We start from the raw sequence: 23,947 nt of genomic DNA, 5'->3' as shown, positions 1-23,947 counted from the left end.
TTTCCACCCTTCGGCAGTTTTAATCAAAACATGTTCTTATCACGAACCTTTAAGGGAACAGCTGAGCAATTCCTATATTCCAAGTTTTCTTCCTGCACAGTACTGCCTCACTTCACAATCTCCAGCTTACGACTGAATAATTCACGCTCCCTCTGTCACATCAAAGTGAATGAAACATGAGTGAAAAAACGATGAGACTGTTGCTCGCCACAGTCCCAGAAGTGTCATCGTACCTGGTGACTCAAAAGTGGCAACAACGGCACGCAGCGGGGCAGAGGCAGAAAATTCATAAGTTCCTGTTGTGTTTCTTAAACATTTATCTTCAGCCACGTTCCACAGTGGAGGAAATGCACTTTGACGAAATGTGAGCACGAGAAGGCAAAAATCTGATGAAACTGTTCTATAAGTAATCGCTGTTTAGTTCTTGCACGAATCCAACATTAACTTGATTTTCTTCGCATTAAACATTATACAGAGTTCAGACATGGAGAACACCTGCAGATGGGGCTATCACTGCCTTGTGTTGGAAAAAAATGGGCTGGATTACTGATCAGTAGTGATCTGAGGCCGTTGTTTTTCCAAGAAGACCATAGAAAAATACAGGTGTAATTGATCTGATTAACAAATGACTGTAATCCATTTAGCAATTTCCATTTCATGCTGGCCGGTTGGACTCAACACATGTGCCTTTCCTATGATGACAGGTTAAAATGCTGGGAGAGAAAAAGGCCTCTTAGATGATAGATTGATAAATTGTGTCAGCTATGGAGAATAATGGATGTAACTGTGCAGTTTCAAAGAGCTTCCATGGGTCCTCAAATCTTTTTAGGCCTCAGCAGCACTGAATTCAACCACTGACTATAACTACTTATCATGTAGAGCGAGGCAGAGGGCTGGAGCCTATCCCAACTGGGATTGGGCAATACTCCGGGTACACACTGGACAGGTCTACAGTTTAACACAGAGCTAACACAGAGACACTTTAACACTCGCATGCAAATCTACGGCCAATTTAGAATCACCGGTTCGCCTAAAACTGAGGACATGAGACGATTCCCAGTTGGGCAAAGTCTGCACTAGTTGGAGACAGTCGGCGTGGATAGTTGGCACAAAAATCTGTTAGTGTGTGAGGGGAACAGACCCGACCCGACCTCAGTCACAGTCAACCAAAAATTTTTTGATTGCTGACCCAACTGCAAACATGTGTTGCCAACAGCCAATGAAAAAGAGAGGTTGGTACACAGGAAATATTGTCAGAAGACAAAACAAACCTGGACCACACAAATGGAGGAGAGATTAATTGAGTTTTGGCAGGAGCACGAGTGCCTATATAATGTAGGTTGCAGTGGATACCACAACTGTCGCCTTCACGAGAGTTTGCACACGAGTCTGATGCCTAAACTAAAGTTTAGTTGATTTAACAAATCTTGTAGTCTATGATCCCTCATCAGACGCAGTTGTTAAGAGTGTGGCCCCCAGTCTTTCAGTCAACATACAAAAATCTGCTAAAGCCAGTCTGTTAATGTGGACTTTGTGTCTTTTCAAAACCTGTAAAGCCTGTCAATGTCACGCCTGCCGATATGATGTGGACACTCCAATTCAGACACAAACCCAAGGCCAGTGGTTGTGCTGATTTAACCGGTTTATTGTAGAAAACAGAGGAAGCAGGTGGGTGCAGATTTGCAGGTCTATGGAGATGGATCAGAACCAGATGGTGGGGTATCCAGGGAGAGCAGCGGTAGAAATGCAGGGAGGACGGCTGGCGGACTGGTGGAAAACAACAGAACTGGTGAGTTGATGGATCCAAGAGCTGAAGACAGGGATAACAAAAATAAGCAATGACGCAGTAGAATTAACAACTAGAGACATAAGCCACAGCACTATACCACAACGGCAAAGCAGACGATCTGGCGACAAGTGGAGGACTGAACCGGGATTATATTGACAAGGTGAGTAGATGGCTGATGAGGCTCCATTGTTTGCAGGTGTGCATGTAAGTGGCTCCAGCTCCACCCAGCTCCAGACCAACCTCCAGAGAGAAAAAACAGAGATAGACACACCCAACAAGAAACACAGGAGAGCCTGACAGTGAAAGTTGTGTAGGGTGTCCCCAGCTTAACATGCATGTGCGGGGCGGCTGTGGCTCAGTAGGTAGAGCGGGTTGTCAACGAACCAGAGGGTTAGCGGTTCGGCCACATGCCGAAGTGTCCTTGAGCAAGACACTGAACCCCCAGTTGCTCCCAGTGCGTGGCACTGGTGTGTGAATGTGTGTGTGCTTGTGTGAGCGAATGGGTAGATGTGTCAATGACTGTAAAGCGCTTTGAGTACCAATAGGTAGAAAAGCGCTATATAAAAGCAAGTCCATTTACCATTTACCATTTACCATGTCTTTGGACAGCAGGAAGAACATGCACACTCCAAACCCAGAACCTCCATGCTGCGAGGTGACATTGCTAACCACTGCACCCCGCCAGCACTGGATTCATATATGATATGAATATCTTTTGTCAGAACACATATTTTTACAGGCCTGCAAGGAAATAAACATGCTGCAACATAAGTCTCAACTTGCAAATTATTTATTGCATTTTTTCTTTACACGACCGAGGCTGTTACAGTACAAGATATTTCAAGGAGGAAAGGAGCCGGGTGTCATCAGCCTAACAGCTGCCTGCCTCTTGAGCAGCATCAATTTTGTGATGACTCAAAGATAAACATAAAAATGAATGGGTGACACATGGGTGCACTTCTGCAGATGATGGGTGTCTCCTCCTAGGCCTCTCCAGCCACGCTCTTTGTCCACACCTTCTGAGGTGTGGCTGGTTGAGGTAATTAAGCCCATGCACGAGACACTTGCACGGCCACCGCAAGGCCGAGGGACGTAACACATTTCAGCACAGAATTTTGACTTATTTTGGAGTGTTAACCCAGCACAAATTAGCGCAGAGTTGTCATGTGTGTAGAACGATGCAATTGTCTTTCACGTCCTTTACTGTCATGACCACAATTTAGACATGTCTTTATTCATTCATTCATTCATTCGTCTTCTGTAACCGCGTGTCCTGTGAAGAAATACAGAAATATTTATATGATATCCGGTGCACTTCCCGGCATACTTGACAAATCCTGCTGTTCTTCAGTGGGAGGCAGTATAGTCTATCCTAGAATAGAAAACAGATAGAAACAGTTTTGTTTTGTTTTGTTTTTTGCCTTTGACAAAATAAAAGTCGTCTTAGGATCATCTTTCGACTCTCAATACTGACTTTAATGATATCAAAAATGTACAAATAAACAAAACAAACAAGGACACTTATTCTGAAATTAAGACACTATAAAAAATGATCTATGTTCACATGTTCATTACTTTTTTTAATGGATAAATAATAAGTTGATCTTATACCTGAGCCTTAAAATCATTCGATTTACTAATTAAAATCAATACATAATTACATAATGATACTGATCACACATCTAAATGTGTAAAAACTTGTAGTCAGTTTGATTTTCTGCTGCCTCCTCTTGGCATAAACCATGCCATGTGATCAGTCTCGTCAATAGATGGCAGCAAACAGCTCAAATCAGTCATTCAGTGGGCTTTGCTTGGGGAACAATGAGAATAAAAAGTCACACTGCCAGTGATCAATGACCTGGCTAACCGCACACTTTTAGTTCATGATGATTTTTTAAAAATATATATTGCTTTTTGTCCTGGCCCTCATATCAGGAGCGAAAGCAGTGGGAGTTTCCTCAAATCTGATTTTTGCTGACCACAATGCACAAGGCTTGAGGTTGCACCTGTTGCTCAAAGATGGCCGACAGATGACATCGTTTGACCGCACATTCTCTGGGACAGGCACTCATACAGTTCATGGAAAGAAGTATATGAATTAAATGTTAATTGATAAAGATATGGTATACTAATATGGTCACATAAATTGGTCTAAAATGAAAAATTTAATTGGGCTTTGATGGTCAGTTACATGTCCCTGTGGAGTCCGGACTTGGACCCATGTGACTTGATTTTGACCTGTGGCACTTAAGCTGTGGTCTCTTAATGTGACATACCAAAAAAGAAAAAAGTTTATCAGTTTAACTAGTTCGCGTCTGAATCCTTCGCCTCACAGCCGTGACAGTGCCTTGCTTAACTCCACTGCGCCATACAGGCCCTTCCCCGGTGGGCGTGCGTAATGGCCACAGCCCTCTCTAAATATAACTCCCCTCTAAAACAGAAAGAAGGAGAGAAAAGACCGAACGGAATGCATCCCCAATCAAAAGCAGTCTGAAAACTTGTTAGGGAAGAGTTTTTTCTTTCCCGGATACAGTGTGTGTCTTATACCGTTTTGATCCATTTTGTGGCCCCGGGTGGTGCTGGCGGAGCGCACAGCGGGAGGCGCATTGTCTGTATGCAAACTGGACGACATGGCCATTGTATGCGTTTGGGCATATATGGAGCCGCTGATGGCTCGGAGGACACAGCCCGTCTAAGGTCTCAAGGAGAGCTGCCCTCGGTTGTGTTCCGCCCGTTTCTCTCCTCGGACGTTTTCTTCTTCTTATCCTTTCCGCTGCGTCGCTATGAGTTGCCTGGATGTCATGTACCACCAAAGCTATGGAGCGCACTACCTCCCTGCAGCGGCGTACAAGGCGACGTACTATAACCACCATCACCAGCAACAACAGGTGAGGCGCTGACTGTAGAACTTCTGTAACTTCTCAGAGGAACTAACACTAAATAACCGTGACTCGAGGATTTTCTTCTCAGTTAAGAACAATGAATTAGTTCAACAAGTGATCCTGTGACCTGCTTTTACATGTGACTTCTTTATTTTCACTGCATAACCGAAAGCAATATCTATTTATAAGACTAACAAAAGTTGTGTAGACCACTACAAAGCCAGGAATGACATTAGAAGACTTCGGAGTAGTTGGACCGTGTCCCCAAAGCACGCAAACTTTTGGATTATTTGTAAAATTGCCATAAAAATAATCTATTTCAATTCGTTTTTTTATCAAAAGGGTTAATCCTGTGTTGATTTCTGTTCAGGACACCACCCCAAACTTTCCAAAACATATTTCTTAACTCAACTTTAACTTTTGAATGACTAAATTCCACTCTGGGGTTCGGTATTCACTTCAGGTCACGCGTAATGACACGGAACTATTAATCCTGCGGTCAACTGGGTGATGTAATGACACCCAGTCAGTCACTCAGGAATGTGGATCAGGCACACTGAAGAAAAAAAGAAAAAAAAAAAAAAAGCTGGAATGCGGTATGGGAAAAAAGAAAGTCATTTTCACACGACTGCCAGGCTGCTTCCAGATCAAATAATTACGAGTACAGTATGACTGGGGATATCATTTATTTATGACATGTAAAACATTTTTTTAAATGGCAGAGTTTTGACAAATTCTACCAGTGTAACTATTTTTATATATTTTTGTATATTTTTTATATTCTTTCTGATGGTCTTTTTTGGGTATTCCTGTTTGGATCTGTGAGCTGATCTCTATCTGTGTCTCCCTCCAGAGGAAGCTGAGTGTCTACAGTAAGATGCAGGAGTGTATGGAGCAGCAGCAGCAGCAGCAAGGAGGAGGCAGAGGGATGCTGCCCAGGGATCAGGGCCTCCGCCACAGCACTGCCGCACCTGGTGCCGAGTCGGTCCGCGGATCGTCGTCCGATTCAGAGCTGAAGGACGGGGCTCAGCCAGCAGAGGCGGAGTACCTGAGCTCCCGGTGTATACTCTTCACCTACTTCCAGGGCGAGATCGGCGACGTGGTGGACGAGCACTTCTCCCGTGCTCTCAGTCAATCCAGCGCCTTCAGCAGCGAGGCCAAGCCCATCAGAGTGACTCAGCCATCTGCATCAGTTACTGCTGGATTATGGAAAGGTGAGCGGGGCAAGAAAGCTGACAAAGATCTACCTATATAGTTTATTGACAACATTTACTGACCGAATGTTGTCAATCATCCAGGTCATGGTATATCCAAAACAAGCTTAAAACAAGGGCAACTGGACTTGTAGAGTTTCTTTAAGATGTTTTGCAAGTAGGTTCTTCAGAATTGTTCAGCTGTCCAGAGTTCACTTGCCCTTGTTTCAGCATTTTTGGATATTCACTTGATTCATTGTCAATAAGAATTGAATATGATAAAAAGAATGTGTGTGTGTTGTTTCAGATGGCGGACCAATCACTGAGGGTCAGAGCAGCTCAGCTTGGAACAGCACTTACCCGTCCCAGGCCAGTTCCTGCCTCCCCTCGGTCTCTGTCTCAGTCCATCCGGACTTTTCCTCCAGCCCTGTTTCCTTCAACCACCCGGATGGAGGCCTCTGGGCCGGCCACATGCTCCCCCAGGCCAGTCTCCCGCCTGCACCCGATAGCTGGGCCTACAGCCTGAACCCCCAAAGCACAAGTGGCTACCCCAGTGTTCATGACGTCTACCACCCTCACCCCCACGCCCACATCCACACCAGACACCATCACCCTGTGCTTCACCCGTACCCAGCCCACAGCCCAGCGCTGGATCCCAGATTCAGTCCCCTTCTGCTGCCTGGCGTTAGGAGCCAGAACCAGCCAGCCAGCAGCACGGCGAGTTCCCCACACAGCGAGGCGGTGAAGACAGAGATGGATCCTAGCAGCAACAGCCCTGTCACGGCTACCTCTGTCAGCTGGACACCTTCTGCCCTCCACGGATCTTTGGAGGCGTTTGACTCAGGTAGCTATCACAGAGCAACGACTCCAAGCTTTTGTCAAACGTCACATGTATTGTAACGGGTGCAATAAGTGGTAAGAAGACCTATAATAATTTGTCCCTTTCTCTCTGCAGCTCTTGATCAGACCAAAGCAAAGACATCAGTTTGGTTCTAGCTGATGCACTGGCAAAAAGATGGACTATCAGTTCACACCAAAAAGGGACTTGTGGCTTTATAAATGTGTGGCTGCAACACCAGCACTGTAATGTAAAATGTAGATATAGAACGCTAACTGTAGCTCAGTCTACGAGTCCTGCACTGTCCACGCGACTATTATGGGCTATGAACTCAGGCTTGGATTTAAATAACGGTGATCAAATGCTTTGGCTGCACGTCAAGGCCCTTGAAGAACAATACAAATAAAAATAAAGGACTACTAGCTTTAAAATTGGAAGGCCCCTTCTGTGTTGGCACAAGACACCATTTCCTTTACATGCAATGTGAGACCAAGTGGTTCTGTTTCAAGAGCTTGATTTTGATCCACATGTTTGTTTTGTACAGTAAATGTTTGTTGTTAACTGTAAATTGCTTTTTGCGTGTGTACAGTTTTGCCATGTGCCTACTTGTTGTTTGCTGGATGGCAAAAGTTGTTGCTTGAACGCTGCCTTTACCGTTTTGCCTATCGGGGAACATGTAGTGTAAATATTGGTACTTTATGTTTAAGTAATAAATTTGTTAAACTGTATTTGAAATTGAATTTTCTTTGTGTTTATTTTCTCAGACATACACTTACTACATTTTCTTATTGAATATGTGTGGTTCAAGGTAACCTCCCGAGAGGAGAAACGATAGTCGCTTCTCTTTTTGTAAAATAAGGCAAAGTCTGTTTCCTCAAATAAGAAATACACCAATCTGCCGCAACATTAAAAACACTGACAGGAGAAGTAAATAACACCGATCATCTTGTGACAATACAATGTTCTGCTGGAAAACATTTGGACCTGGCATTTATGTGGATGTGACTTAGACATGTACCACCCACCAGAACAGCACACGGTGTTGACCTGGCCTCCAAATTCACCAGATCCCAAACTGATCAAGTATGGAGCCACCCACAGATGCTCCATGTCCTGTCTCTGATGAGTCATATCTGTTGTTGAGACACAAGGCAGAGCTACACAATATTACGCAGGTGGTCATAATGTTATGCTCTGATTTCCCCATTTTCATAATGAATATCAGCTGTATGACCTTTGACATTTATTTCACACACACACAAAAAAGCATAATGTTGAAATCATTTCCAAATTTTCCGTTCTATCATCTCTTACTTAAACTCACACACTGTGAGAGGAAGGCATCAGAGAAATATACGTTTAGTCACATTGTATTGCAGAATGAAATTACAAAATGGTGACTGAGACTATGTCCCACTGATGAATCTACTGCAATATTTACATATTTGTATCATTGTAAGCGTTATGTCTGTGGTGCCATTCCAGGAAACGATGCTATTTTAAGTTACAGCTAATGTGACCTCTATAAACAGATACCTCGATATAAATGCAGAATGTTGAATTTCATCATGACACGATAAACTCTGGGATTACTGCTATGCAAACTGAATATTTCCTACTGCCGCAGCTTCACGTTAAAAGCGTTCAACTGGAAAAACAGGAGTTTGTCATGAAGCAGGATTCCGTGTCTTCGGAACGTCCAGCTCAGAAAGTCAGTCGCGAGGTTAAATACCAAAGAATGCCAGATTTCTTTGCAAAAATAGAAGATGCTTACAACGCTGAGTCTGGTGCCCATGAGTGAGGCCTCCTCAATAGAGCCAGTCCACAAGCTACAAAGGTGCACTCACGCAAGACTGCCACTTATACAGCAAGGGTAATGGTCACTGTCATTACCTGCAGCACATTGAAATATGCAACAGTGCTCTAAAACACATAATAACAAAAATGGTGGTTGCAGTACTTCCTTTAACTTCAATGCTTCAGGTATGAACACATGTTGTATGTTATGAAGCTAACAGGAGCTGAGCTTTGGTACCAAGGGAAGTGGGTCGCATTCCACAGACACTTACTGTAAGATACCATGACATGTCTGTTGTCTGTGCCCACACAAACACACGCGTTAGAGACGCACGCACTGCCAGACCGTCAGAGACACACAGAAGAATGCATTTCCTGTCTGGGCAGGAAGTTTGTCAGACAGCGGCAGACGGCTCAAACGCACGCAGAAGGGCAGCTTTCACGTGTCGCGGCGAGAGTTATAGGTTCGGTTGTATTTGATTGATATTGGACAAATTTAATGAGGAACTTTAACGAGGGTATGGACTGATAATCATCTTGAAGAATTCGTGCACTGATCACAATGAATTATGGCTGGAATCCTGAAAGAATGTCGGCTCTACAAGGTCTGGAGACAGGGTCCACATTATGTACGCTTAATCATATGACACAATCGACAGCTGATCAGGCTACTTTTATTTATCATGAGTGGGGACATTATTATGTAGTGACAAATCCATAATGTACAGTAAAATATAAAATTGTAGGGTGAAGGCTCAACTTAAGTTTCCTGTTATATAGTTAAGGCTCTGGGAGATGAATACAAGTCAACGAAAGGTCCTCTGAAGTGAAGGAAACCCAGTGAGTGTGCAGTGAGTGGTCTGACCAGGTGGTATGATCAGCAGCACCAGCCCTCTAACATTCCAGCCTCCGCTCCCACATATCTCATTCTCCATCTCGACTAAACAGCAGGACTTTAAATCTGGAACACAGCAGCTGGGTTTCCAGTCCCAAGCATCAACAATTCACGATCCATCGAAAAGAAAAAAAAAAAAAAGAAAAAAAAGGACTGACTCAATTCCTAGTATTGACGATATTTGCTCGCTTTCAATTCCGCTGGCCGCGCAGATTGGTCGGATTTGACTGTGGATTTTTGAAAAAATGCGACGCAAAACTAATTTCAAGTACTGTTCAACCTGGAAAGTGTAACAAATGTATACTCACTTGCCAGTTTATTAGGTACACTAGTGAAAACTAATGCATTCTAATATAAAATCCACCTTCATGGCGGTTATGTTCAGTTTAAACAGTGTAAGAAAGGTGGTAATTCAACTGTATGATCGTTTTAGAGGATGGAGTTTGTCAGTACAACACAACACAGTTCAACAGTACTACAAACCACAGCCTCCAAAATGAAAACACAGCTGAATCAACAGCTCTCAGTCATTTGAAACAAATGCTGAATATCGTAACATCCATAAAAGCTAAGATTTAGCGCAGGACTGTTATATTAGAATGCATAATAATTATTTTCAGATGAAAATAATTCTCATTTTCATCTGAATCAGATTTGTCATATATACCTTTTACCTCCTTTGATTTGTGCATTTGTTTAATTTACTTTGTCGAGTAAATGTGCAATTCAAAGTCGCGAATGTGCACTGCCCCCTTCTTAAAAAATCACTGTGGATGTTTCTCTTATTCTCGTATTAGATGTCAATGAAGGAAGGTTCACCAGATCCCAAACTGGAGTAAAAAAAACAAAAACAGGCCTGCCATTTGCAACTGAGCAGCTCATTAGCATTAGCATGTAGCCTCTGCATCAGCATGTAGCGTACTTAGATGCTAACAGGCATCCCACTGGCAGCCCCGGAGAATCACCACAGGCACTTCCACTGCAGGAAGGAGAACACACTAAAAAAATACAGAAACACAGACCTGGAAGTTGAATAAAAGTGAATTAATTTGTCTATTAGCAAAGGGGAAGAATGAGATTTAGGAAATGTTGCATGTGTAAAGGTTGGTTTTAGTTTAAACAGTGGTTGCTTTGTGCTGATAATAATAAATATCTTCAATGCAATACGTTTTGAAGTTTTCACATGCATGTGTTTTACTCAGTTCATATTTGCATGAATGATTTTTTGCTGTTGTTTGGGCTCAAGTTCAAAGCTGCACTTACTTATGCACTGATCAGGCATAACATTATGACCACCTTCCTAATATTGTGTAGGTGTCCCTTGTGCCTCCAAAACAGTTGTGATTCTCATCAGAGAATGGACATGGGCCTTCTGAGGGTGTCCTGTGGTGTCTGGTAACAGAATGTTGTTAGTGGGGGCCTTTGGGTTGAGGGGAGGGGCCTCTCACAGATACTTGATCAGTTTGTGATCTAGGGGATTTGGAAGCCAGGTCAACATGTTGTGCTGTTTTTCATGTTTTTTGAGTTGTTGTTCCTCCAGGCTGCATCCTGCTGGGGATGGCTGCTGCCATCAAGGAGGGTCATTGCTATGGGGTGGGGGTGCCTGCTCTGGTCTAGTTGGGTGATACATGTCTAAGTAACATCCACATGAATGCTGGGTCCAAAAGTTTCCCAGCAGAACATTGAATTTTCACAGGATCGTCAATGTTAGTTCTCCTGTCAGTGGTTTTATTGTTGTGGTTGTTCGGTGTATCAGACAAACCAAGTTACAAGACACACACACACACACCCACACACACACGCACATAACCGTGCTTCACTGGACCTTGACAAAAGATACTAAATGAGAAAAAAATAAGCTCAGAGCCAATCTGCGGTTGTGGATACTCATGTCCTCATTGCTATGATTACTTCTTCTGTGACCAGCCTCTGTCCTTTATGTGGCAGAGAATTGCATTTATTTTGAGAAATGAAGGGAAATTGTCTTATTTTCTCTTTTATTCTCTTGGAATTCACATTTTCTGCTGACCTGGCGAGCACTGTCTGAATCTTTTACAATGCCTCCTGAACTCCTAGTCAGCGTGGCCGTCTAAACATCAGTATGTGTATACGCCTACGTTACGAATGTTCCAGTTTGCGTCATTGCCTTATTCATTTATTCTTTCTTTGCAGCCAGTTCATCTGTTTACTGTGGCTGAGTTGGTAAGCAGGCCGTCAAATCAGATGTTTAGGGGTTCGATTCCACGGTACACCGACCACAAGCCCAAAGTTTCCTTGACACTGAATCCCGAGTTGCCTTCAGTGGCGACCACTGCTGTGTGCTTTTGTGAATGAGTGGGTAGATGTGTCATTGTGAGTGCAATGAGTACCCGAAAAGTTAGCGCAATATAAATACAAGACCACTGACCATCTATTTCTGCACACCTTGTTGTGCACAATGCTCACAATGTCAGAAAACAGAATAGGCTGTCAGCGGTTTCATGGTTTAATAAACGTGCACATACCTTTCCAGTCTGGTAGTTTATTTGCATGTGATATTTAAAAGTGTTAAAACAGCTGATTTGAAAGGCATCCTTCATTTAAAACATGTGGAAACACAACACAGTGCAAGCTAGCGTTGTTCAGACCAAAAGAAGCTAAACTGAATTGAATTGAATTGAATTGAATTGAATTGAATAACAAGAGAAGGGTAGAGACCAGATGTTTAGAGTGGCAGGCTGCAGCGAGCCGTACTCCATGAAAAGAGATGAAAAGAAAGAGCAAAAGAGCGAAAGCTGATCAGTCATAACACGGCCCAGATACACATTCCACAGTAATTGAGCGGATGATTAGTCTCACAATCAGCAACACAACACCAGCTGTCTGAAACGCAAATCTATACAAATATAGAGATCAGGATGGAGGGGAGAGGAGACTAAATAAAAATTGTAAAAGCGAGTAAGAGTGGCACACGGCAGTCACGATCCCTCTTCACACCCATCGCGCTTTCTCCCTTTGGCTCAACCTTATCCGTCCCAGCAGCTTCTTCTCACTTCAGTCCAGTGCCTACAAATCACTGGGGTGATCAGAGCTAATTTGACCTCCTTGCACAAGTGTTAAGGGTGTTAGGGGTATTAGTGAAAGGCTCAACTTTCACCACTCTGTTTCTGACAACAGTGCAGCCTAATGAAGCGTGCTGGGACTGTCACAGAACACTTGTCCTGCTGATTAGACTTGATTCACCAGCTCTTCTGTGTTTTAAATGATACCTGATTCCTCTTTAATACGCGACTTGGAACACCCAAGGAGCGGTTCTCCTTCTCAAGTATTGTAGCATCAATATCAGATCAGTGCTTTGCTTTTTCAAAGTAAAAACCTGTTTTAGTCTTTCCTTCTGAGCTGCCAGTTATTTACTTAATGCTGCCGTTCTATTGAACAAACTGTGTAGTGGATGATCAAACCTGAAAACTCTTTAAGCTTTCTAATCAAATTTAGACTAGATTACATCATTACAGTTTCATCTAATTGAGTTTAGAGTAGATTAAACTATAATGACAGCAGGAAGGAGAAAAGGTCAGAGCACAAGAGAGGAGGCCATATGAATATGATGATGCTGGAAAACAACTGTTAATGTGAATGTGCAACATTTGCGGTTCACACAATCAGTTTAGCAATTTCATTTGAACTAAATACAACATAACGCAACTATTAATAACGGTTTTGAAATCATTTTGATGGTACACTGACTCTTAATAGGGAGAGTTGTGTCTTTTATTCCCACTCTGCCGCACCCTCAATGCCTCTTTCTTGTACTATAACTTGGGTTTATACTGTAGGGTGGCCACAGTAAGTAATGTTGTGGACACCTGCTTCCAGTTCAGTAAACCTCGACAGGAGACGTACCATGATTTTTTTTATTCCAACTCAATTCTAGTTCATATTTTTCATGAACACAACTTCGCTAAAATATTCTGCTAATTGGTTCAATAGGAAAATGTCAGCGCCAAATAACCATGTAAACACTCAATCAGATTCTTCTCTCTAGAAACATGTACACCTGTTTGCCCCACATGTGACGTGACATTATTGCCAGAATCAACATTGGCAGCCCAGATTCATTGGGGTTCAGTCTTGCTTATCTTCATCCATTGAATGAATTCAGTGTTAAATCAACAATGTTGGAGAAAAAAAAAAAATATATTTTTAAATTCTGTTATATTTACTGCAGATTTGACACTCCTGTAAGCACATACATGGATCAGCCACAACATTATGACCACATTGGTCATCTTGTGACAATTCAGTGTTCTGCTGGGAAACGGTTGGACCTTGCATTCATTCATGCATTTGTGTGGATGTTACTTAGACATGTACCACCCACCTAGACCAGACCAGACACCCCCACGCTATTGCAGTGACACTCCTTGATGGCAGCAGCCATCCCCAGCAGGATGCAGCCTGATGCAGGCACACACACAAAAACGCTTTAGGAACACCTCAAAAAACATGAAGAACAGCACAAGGTGTTGACCTGGCCTCCAAATTCACTAGATCCCAAAATGATCAAGTATCTGTGGGATGATCCACAGAGGCCCCTCCCCTCAACCCACAGGACCCAAAGGCCCCCACTAACAACATTCTGTTACCAGACACCACAGGACACCCTCAGAAGGTCATAATGTTATGCCTGATTGGCATTCGTAAACCAAGCTTCAGATTTTGGTCATGATAGCTGGTCCACATTTTTCTAAGAAAGTACTTTCTCAGTTTGCTAGTGTAAGTGAGTGAATTAGAGACTTTACAATTCACCTAAGTGGTGAAGTTGTAAGTCGGAGAACCAAAACAATGCGCTGAAAGACGATAAAAGGGTTAACAATGTTAAAGGGAGCTGAGAGGTCAGGTGCTATTATGTAGTGATTTGATGTGAATGAATAGAAAATTGTTGATTATAGCAGATTTAATGAAAGATTGAATTTTTTTTTTCTTGTTTTCATCTATCTTGCTTGCATGTCTTAAGCGTCTTTGTTACAGAGCATTAAGTTGACTGAATTTGAAAGATAAGTAGACAGACTTGGGTGTGGGTTTGTATAAGAGAGCAAACTAACATGCATCACCCTGTTAAAGACGTCAGCGCTCCTAACTGTTTTGTTTTGCTGCAGAAAATGGAATTCATTGAGCAATTGCTTGAGTGTGGCTTCACTTTTATCACTTCGGGATGTTCAATTAGTCCCCAGAGAAAAGACAAAAAAACCCCAAAAAATTAAATCTGATCAGAGATGTGTACTCCCATATGGCATGAGGGAGGGAATGTTTGCACGGGTCCATGATCCTCAGCATGACGTGCATGAGGTCTGCTTGAGCTCCAAGAGCCAAGGCAAGGCTGTTAAATCAAAAATCAATACACAGTTACACCACAGGAAAAGATCAACATTTATGTCTGTTTACAATGTACGGCAAGACCATAACACAGGCCAGCCACATTCCTCTGTATGCCCACACACAGAGCAGCAAAAATACATCATGATTCCTTTCCAGGTTTCTGGAGATAAAGCCTTGATAGAGCTCCTTTTTCTTCAAAATGAGACATAATACAATAACAAACACTGATGGAAGGAGTAAAGGGTTACAGGATGGTTTGATAACTCATCTCACCAGTGAGTGAGATCCTACCACAACTGCAAGTGCTACAAAAACAGCATGAAGCTCAGTTTGTTAGGTGTATAAGATTATATCATGATTATAAAGATTGCTCTCGTTGTCCGTTGCCAAGTCAGTTCAACTCAACGAAAATGAATCTCGTTTCAGAGGGGGAGGCGCTCCATTCATAAAGGCCGAAGTAGCTACAGCAGCAGCGGGCTGTTTCTGTCAGCTCCGCTCTGGGTAACGTGCCAGTAACCACAGAGGCCAGCACATAGCTGTCATTCCTCTGCTCACTGAAAGCACATTTAGCAACCAACACCTGTTTCCCCTGCTCAGTCTCCACTGCGGGCTGCTCCACTACAGCTCTGCCTGCGTCTAGAGGAGCTGAGATTTAACTCATACATACTTTGATACTGCTATTTGTGGAATGTGGCTAAGAGAGCATTTTTATTGCCAACTCTTACAGCGGTAGTTAGCCCGTTCCAAGCTGCGTCAACAACAAATTCAACATTTACAGAATGTTCATTTCTCTCTAGAAGCTGGATGTTGTTCTTATGAATCTGGATTAATAGCTCTATATATGGAGAGCTCATAACAGACAATGTCAGCTTGGGCTATTAGTAGCAACTCAAAGACAATACATCTTTACTGTTGCCAAATCTTGCCAAATTATATTTTGTATTTTACACAACTCTAAAGTTTATTCCTTCAGCATTAACACCATATATGATTATGGCTTCTCTTATAGACTTATAGAAACAGTAACAATAGAAACAAACAGGAATTGTCTGTTTCCTTAACAGGATACGGTTGTTTTCAACCACGTTCTTCCAAATCTCTAATAACACAATGATCATACCAGTATAAGGCTGATAAACACAAAGTCACACACAGTGGTCAGGAAGAATGTGCACCATTTAAGAGGCAGACTGACTGTTTGACATTTGCTTTTTTAATGAAGACTCTAATCAGCCAATTACATTGACTATTTGGATAATATTTCAGGGTTTCACACGCCGTCTAGTCCAAATTAGCTTTTCAAATTAAATTAGCTTATTCATAATGCCCTCAAGACATGCATGTTCAGTGATTGTACACTTTAGTGGGATAAAACTCTCTTTTCAGACAAGTTCAACAGGATGGACCGTGAATGAGAGATGCATAGTCAGGCCCTTTGTTGAATGACCTCTTAGCGGAACCTCTGTTTCAGTGTTTTGTAATGTAACCAAGTTGAGCAATGCTGAGGGTTCATAAACTACATAAGGTAATACCACATATCACTTACCTTTCAGATTGCTAATTGGACCTGTATACAGTTTACATGGACAAATATTTGTTTCATTAATTATTCTGTCAAAAGGTTGTGATTTAAAGACAATTCTTAGGCATTTATTCAAAAGGGATGAATATAAATGAATGTTAAATGTAATTGTAATATGTACCGAATTATCAACATTGTGTATATGCTGTAGACACCTCTAAAGCTGTAAAATTGTTCAAATTCCTTTCAGATTTTTGTGTTTTATTCTTACACTATGCGTTGAAAACACACAGTTACTCAGCAGTAAGCCAACCCTTGCTCTGCCACCTGCCTGTCAATCATCCCGGCCTCTGCTATGCGACCCAACCCGCTGCTACTGTCCCATGCTGCCCATAATGACCATACCACACATACCGGAGCCACGGAGGGCCATTCCTCAGCCACTGACCCAGATTGTTTTTTAACTTTGTAAGTGTCACAGGAACCAGCTTTCCACTCAGCGCTGAAATAACAAGCGGTTTCCTAAGGGAGATGCTGTGCAGCGGCAAACAATGCAGTTAATAGGTCTTTATAGAGGACAGAGAATAGGGTTAATGTGTGTAAACAAAGACTAAAGAGATATGACAGTACATATATTAGATTGTTTTCTGTGTCTAAGCTTTTGTCAAACATAAATATGTAAGAAAGCAGTGACATGTGGTCAGAGGAATTTATATTTCTTATGTCCTTGGGCCTCATTAGAGTAACAAGCTGATATCTCTGATAAAAAGAGAGAGATAATATAACCCACATTCAAATGCGATTCAGCTTTAGATCAACATAATTCCATTTTCATCAAACACCAGATGAGTAATACAGGCACTGAGAGCAGGGGCAAAAGCCGGGGCCGTGGGCTTATGGTTAAATTCTTATGGTAAAGCATTTTAAAATGATTGATTTGCTTATTTAAAACACTGAGGTTGGACACCTTGTTTTTAAGGAAGCAATTTTAGGTAACAATCTGAGCCTGTCACTTGCAAAAACAAGCTCTTTCCGCCTCTTTAACCACACTGCAGCCAATTTGTGGTTGCTGGTTATTGTGTTCTTGGTTAATATTAGGTTAATTTCCGAACTTGTTGCCCCTATTAAACATTTCAAACCAAAAGGTCCAACTCCTTCAGGTACTGTGGGTTGAAGGCCTCGATCAATTCAAAAAGCCTGGCAAAAGCAACTTGAACTGAAGGCAGCTAATTCATTTGGAACATTCAGTATCTGTGGTTGTTTACTAATCAGTTGTGACACACAGGTTCAGATGTGACGGCTCCAAAATGAAGACCAGTTATATTCTTTACATTCCCGCAACCAATAATGACACAAATTGAATTAAAAACACTTCCCTGTATTTATTATACGAAACAGAATTAGACAAGCAACACACTCACTTCGCGGACCAGTAGTATAACATTTTATATTTCTTCTCCAGCTACGCTTTTTGAAATCGCAGTCTGAGTCCTGTTTGTCCTGTGTCCCTGTGTGTCTGTTTGATCATGTCAGTAGACAGTGTAATCTGAGGGATAACGTGGTGCTTATCCAGCTGATCCCCCACCTCCCTGGGTTCTGACAGGTTGACACCCATCATTCTTCACATTAACTTTTCCTAATTGGCAGGTAATTCTTTCCCCCCTGCCGGACCTCTACTGTATCTGCATTGTCCTCGTACTCAACCCCTGCCGTCTGGGTCTTTATCCACCAATCTGACCAGGCACCCTGCAGCCCAAGACTCGCTCAGCAGGACCCCTTGTCCAGGCCCAGGATCCCGGTGTGCCCTGTCACTGTAAGCTGGGGAAGTGAAGTTTGGAGCTTCCTCTGTGATGGTGACCCCCATGCTGGGAAGCTCTCCACGTGGCTGACAGGAGTGCCGGCCCCAAATACTTTCAACTTGTCAGCGTCAGCAGCTCAACTGCCCCTTTCCACAAACACATCTTCCAAACTACATGACGTAATTTAGATTTAGATTAATGGTTACACTGTATTTTTAGAGAAAAAAAGAAATAGGGATCATTTATTTATACCTCAACCTTCATTAAAGAGTATTCTACTAAAATTACATCAGTATGGCTCTACATTTAGTGGCTACATCATTTATTTTTTCAAATAAAAGTTGTTGAAAAGTTCTCCTGAGCACAAAACCCCAAATTCTCTTAAGCAACACAACCGCTTTTCTGTTGTAGATATTAAAACGCAAGGTTTTCCTCCTCACCTCAGTCACACTCCAACATACAAACACACACATTCCAGCTGTACTGTAGCTCTCGCCCCAACCCCAACGGTGATTGACAGGTGTTTGCATAGCCACACTGGAAATTCGGACACGAGGCATATGGGAGTCCCACCCTCCTGTCATGTCCACCTTCCCATGAGTCCTTTGTGGCTGAGGTGGAGGTGGCAGGAGCAGTCAGGAGCTTGTCAGAGCCACAGGAAGAGGCTAACGCACACACACAGACGGCTCCCCTCTCTGTTACAGGAACAAGCCTCATACACTCTCGCTGTCAACCCCCCTGTGAGTATGTCAGCTGTCATTAACTTCCCAGACTTCCAGTGTGCAGGGGAGCTTCCCCTTGTTCCCACCCCCTCACAGGTGACTGGGGGCTCCATGCTGGGAATGCCAGCCTCTCTGCTAGGAGTATCCATCCTGTCTACACAGAGAGCCAGAAAATGGATGTATGTTTATCTTAAGTATAAGGAAATAGTATGTTGTGTATTTTTTGTGGGGTTTTTTTGGTTTGTTTTTTGTGTGTCTGAGTCTTTATTTTTGGTGTTGTTAATATTATTAGTACAAAGGCAAATGACTTTCTAGTGCTTAAATATGTCACTTTACAAGATGAGAATTTTTATGTGTGTGCATAAGTGTGTGTGTGTGTGTTTTATGGAGGACAGCATGCGTGGAATGTGTGTGCGATATAAAGGCTCTCTCCTCGTGACACAATGGTGTCTTTGACAGGCGGGAGAAGGGAAGGCTTTGTTTGGTGACACCACACAGTGTTGTGAATGCCCGGCATAGCTGCCATTCCTCTCTCTGTGTCGTCCGCCAGACTACTGGGCTTATCAGGGATTCCTCTGCTTTCTATCTGCCCACGCACACACACCCCCCAGCATGTGTGTGTGTGTGTGCCTGTATGTGCGAGAGAGGGGAAGAGTTTTCTGATGCAGAGTCGCTAACTGCGAGGAAAATGCAAATGAGCCTTGGAGGAGAACAGACCTTCTGTTGGGTTACATATCTCACTACAAGTGGACCAATTTGGCTGCCAGATTTTCAAACACTCTCAAGTAGATGGCTAATATGGATTTGATTCTGCCTTTAGACAAAACAACTCCAAAATAAACTTAATGATAATATAACCATGATGATGGTAAGTGAAAAAATGACAATACTGAATACAACAATGAAAAATCTGGGAGCCTTCTCCTGACTAAAAGCAGACACATGCTAGTATATCATTGTAAGTTGTGGTTGGACAGTCTCAGTTCCTGCTGGGAAATAGTTTTACTGACTTCAGTGCGTTCGTGTACTTTCAAGTAGGAATTTGCCAACAAGATGAATGCTACAGACATGCATGCTATTTTTTTTTTATTGCTCCATCTGTTTATGCATCACATTGATCTCTGTTTGTATGTGTGTAACAATGGCGAGCAAATGAAACAGACCAGGAACACAATGACATATGATCCAAACATGTGTGTGTGAGTCATAAAAAATGATAAAAATGATAAGTGATAAGCTGTAACATTTACTGTACTTTGGGTCATGGTTGATGACTCTGGCCGTGTTTCTGTAAATGATGTCAACAAGCCGGCAAGTTGTATACCAAAATTTTCCATGACCAGTTGTTGAGGAGGAGATCATGTGAATATTTCCAGCATATTTACATTAGGGAATTTGTATTTCTGATTATCCCAACACCACGTGAACTTAGAGTTAGTGCCTACATATTAGTTAAGCCGTTGCCAGCAGAACAAATCAACTTTTCAGACAAATCATCTGCTGAACCAATTAACCAGCTTAATCAATTTTACTTTTTTGACAGGCTGCAGCACACTGCAACAAGTATATGTAGTTAATATAACTTTCCTATATTGTCATGGATATAAAAAGAGGTCCGATTAGTAAATTAATGCATGGTCAAAAATGATTTATGGCATTTATGCTATTTAATTATTTAAAATTTGCTTTAATTTTATAGTAGACATTTGAAGCCTACTTGTGCCTACTCCCAGATCCACGTCTGTACTGGGAGGGTTTGACCTAGCAATCCACAAAGGCCCAAGAATAATGTACAATGCAGAATGGGATTGACCGTTCCCAACCCTAACCCTAACCCTAACCCTAACGTAGAGGTTTTACAGATCTTTAATGACAATAAGGAGTATAGACGAGAGGAGGGGAGTCCCCCACTCATTCCCATGGTGGCAACCTTCTCATATCATTTGGGGAAATTTACTTCTACTTTGAAAACGAATTTCCAAGAAGCACAAGAAAAGTGCAATTCACTGAGAAAATTTCGGATGATTACAACCTACAGAAAAAATAAGAACCTAAAGGATACTCTGGTTCATACAAGACTGGATAAAAAGGAGTCAAACAGTAATCCTTGTTGGTTACGTTATGTACCTTTTATTTTCAGTGGACCTTCGGGAAGAGGTCAACCTATTGCAAACAGAATCTCACCACACGAAAAAAATGTTGTTTATGCCATTCAGTGTCAACATTGCAATAAACTGTATATTGGCGAGACTGGTAGAGCTCTTAAAACTAGAATCTATGAACATTTGTATCAGATCAAACATGGGAATACAACTACACTTCTTTATGCTCATTTCATTGCACATGACATCCAAAATTTTAAATATATTGGTCTTGAGTGCAAGCCATCCTGGACAATAACCCAGAGGAAACGTTATGAAAGCATGATGATTGACAAGCTCTCTACTATCTCGCCATATGGCCTGAATGAAAAACCATAGAGTTGCAGTTACGGTCCAGAGTATATGGAGGGTATTCAATTGGATACGGTCAGGCATTGGGGGAACACGAACAGAGAGGAGAATTTAGGATTTTGTTTTGTTTTGTATTTATATTATTTTGCTTGTTTTTACAAAATCTTGCACGAGTTTGCAGTGTTTGAGCACTTAGTAGATTTTGTTTCAAATTTTATGCAGCACTTAATTGTTTTTCGAAGCACTTATTTCTCCTTTTATATGAATTTGACTTTTTTATTAACTAGTGCAGTGCCCGTCGGAAGTATGTATTCCTATAGTGGGAGCCTACAGGTGCTGTGTATCAGGATTAGTGGAAATATTAGAGCGGAGAAAACCTATTTTACCGATATATTTTACATTTCTTATCCAAACAACGTCAAACTTAGCAGTGCACATCTTCGTGCCCGTAGCGAGACACCTGCCCAGTTTCAAATCAATCGGGCCAACGGTTCGCGAGATATGCGTGCCACAGACAGACAGACAGACAGACACACAGACGCTTCTTGATTTATAGATAGATACCTAATGTGCATGAATTGTTTTTGTTTATTGTCTTATTTTGTTCTTGATTTATGAAATTCTTTGTAATTTATTTACCTAATATTCTCCTTACCAGTCGCTTGTGATCAAAATGAGAGGTGGGTCACAATATTTTCAGGAAGATGGGGATCATCTTGGAAACAGGATATTCAAAACCGTATGATTGAATTTATTTAAAGTTCATTTTTATTTATTTTATTTTTATTTAATTTTACTTAATTTTATTTTGTGCACATTTTGACCTCCTTACCCTGTTTCCATTTTCTCTAACCCTAACCATTTGGAACGCTATGCCTAATCATGACTGATTTAAAATAACCCTCTAATGGAGTGGTAAAAACTTACATTTTGAGTTTGTTGTTGTTGTTGACTCTTCCCGAGAGTCTCTATATTTAATATTATTTGGGATTTGTTTTTGTCATTCTGATCGATATTGTCCAAATTCTTTCAACTTTAAAACCCCCCGTTTTTTTTAAATCTGATTTTAGAGAAAAAGGAGCACATTCAACAACCTTGCTTTAACTTGTAGAAGATACAACCTGTGCCTGTGCATAGGAACTTTCTCTTTAGGAGTAAGGTTACTTCTTTGTCCCCAAACCTAACCCTAACAGAGAACAATATCAATACTGAATGTTTTTGCGGTTATTTTCCCAAAGCTCCGTGATTGAAAGATCATTTGGTGGGTCCTAAGTTTGAGAGATCATCTCTTCACTCGTAGAACCGTGGTTACACAAGTAATCTTTGAGTCAGCCTGACTGTCATTACCAGACTTGCTTATCTTCAACGACACACTGACCTCTTGCACTGGTGGGCAGCTGTGGCTACAGCTTTTCTTTTGCCAAATCAAAAACCTACAAGTGAAACCCACTAAAGCAAGTCTCTAAAATGCGCTTTTGAGCAGTGATTGGAGAAAGAGTACTGATTGCACAAGCCTAAACTCTTCAGGCAGGTTGTTCCAGAGACCATACGTTCTCTCCCTCGCTTTCCATCCTATAATCCTGCTCTTTCATCATTCTGTTTATCTTGTAGCTACACTGTGAACTACTATGTTGCTGAAAAGCCCATTCTTCTCTCTGGTCTCAGTAATTATACAGGTCCTTCCAGCTCTCACGCTAGCAGAGAAGTTGCCAGCTTGCCTGATGCCAAACTTAACATAGGTATGGTGCCCACATGTGCAAAAATTGAGACTTCTACGTGCATGAACTCATGGATACATATGCTTACATACAGCTGTTTCTCTGTGTTTTTCCATGCCAGGGTGTATGTGTTTGATGTGTTTATATGAGCTTTGATGGGCCTTGCAGAGGCCTGGCAGCAACAGCAGCATATTAGCACTTTAAAGTAGAATTAGACCAGTGTGCTTAATATTTGATTTCTTTTTTGTTTTAAGCTAAATTTTAGATTTCAGCGCTTGTTAAGTCTGTTCAATGAGATATAGTAGATGCATAGCCATCAGCCACAACAATGCCTGGACACATGAACATTTTGTAGATGGGCAACCATTGAAAAGGATTGCCTGATAGGGTGAAAATGTCCTTTCCTGGTCTTCAGTGGCGTATCATTGCATTTGTTCCAGTCATAAATAGTATATAAAAACACAACTGGATACCAGCAGTGCCCTGCTTTTTAGTTGTGGCCTCATTTTGAAGAGAAGTTGCTTGGATGTCAACTTATCTAGACCTTGTAACGAGATTGAGATTGATGAGGCTGTCAGGCAAGCCTGGTGGACCTAAACATATGTTGGGCTTTTGCCGGAAACATCTGCAAGAAACTGGGAAGACTTACAGTTTATGGTAGTCTAAGAAGTCCACAGACAAAAGAAGGAATGTGAAAGCTGTTATGACAAAGAAAATCATAAGTATACAAACCAACTGATAGGTCATACGGAAACTGAAGAATACCTGCCAAACTGTTCTGGAAAGGAAACCTTTGGTAGGGATGTTGTGAAATAATGCTCCCAGGACAAGAAACAAATAAGTGCAAGGAAGATCGTTACCAAACTGACATCAAAGAACTACCAGCAAGGAAGGCCAGCTTTGACGTTGCCTCATTCTGGGTGTGTTCGGACCGAAATGTTACAATAGATAAGCAGCTGAGAAGAACTTGCTGGCCTTACA

General features: G+C 41.9%; 1 protein-coding gene across 1 annotated transcript; it reads left to right on the top strand.

Annotated features, from left to right (window-relative positions):
• The first annotated feature begins 4,411 nt into the window (after positions 1–4,411).
• On the top strand, positions 4,412–7,493 carry vgll3 (vestigial-like family member 3). The gene is made up of 4 exons (XM_084544272.1): positions 4,412–4,677; positions 5,525–5,885; positions 6,172–6,708; positions 6,820–7,493. Exons 1-4 carry the CDS (start codon positions 4,573–4,575, stop codon positions 6,858–6,860), a joined length of 1,044 nt encoding a protein of 347 aa, XP_084400398.1. The 5' UTR covers positions 4,412–4,572; the 3' UTR covers positions 6,861–7,493.
• Positions 7,494–23,947: the final 16,454 nt, after the last annotated feature.

The sequence above is a fragment of the Chelon labrosus genome (assembly GCF_963514085.1).
Source record: "Chelon labrosus genome assembly, chromosome: 5".
Lineage (NCBI taxonomy): Eukaryota > Metazoa > Chordata > Actinopteri > Mugiliformes > Mugilidae > Chelon > Chelon labrosus.
Note: the sequence above shows the minus strand (reverse complement) of the source record. Positions and strands in the feature narration are given on the sequence as shown.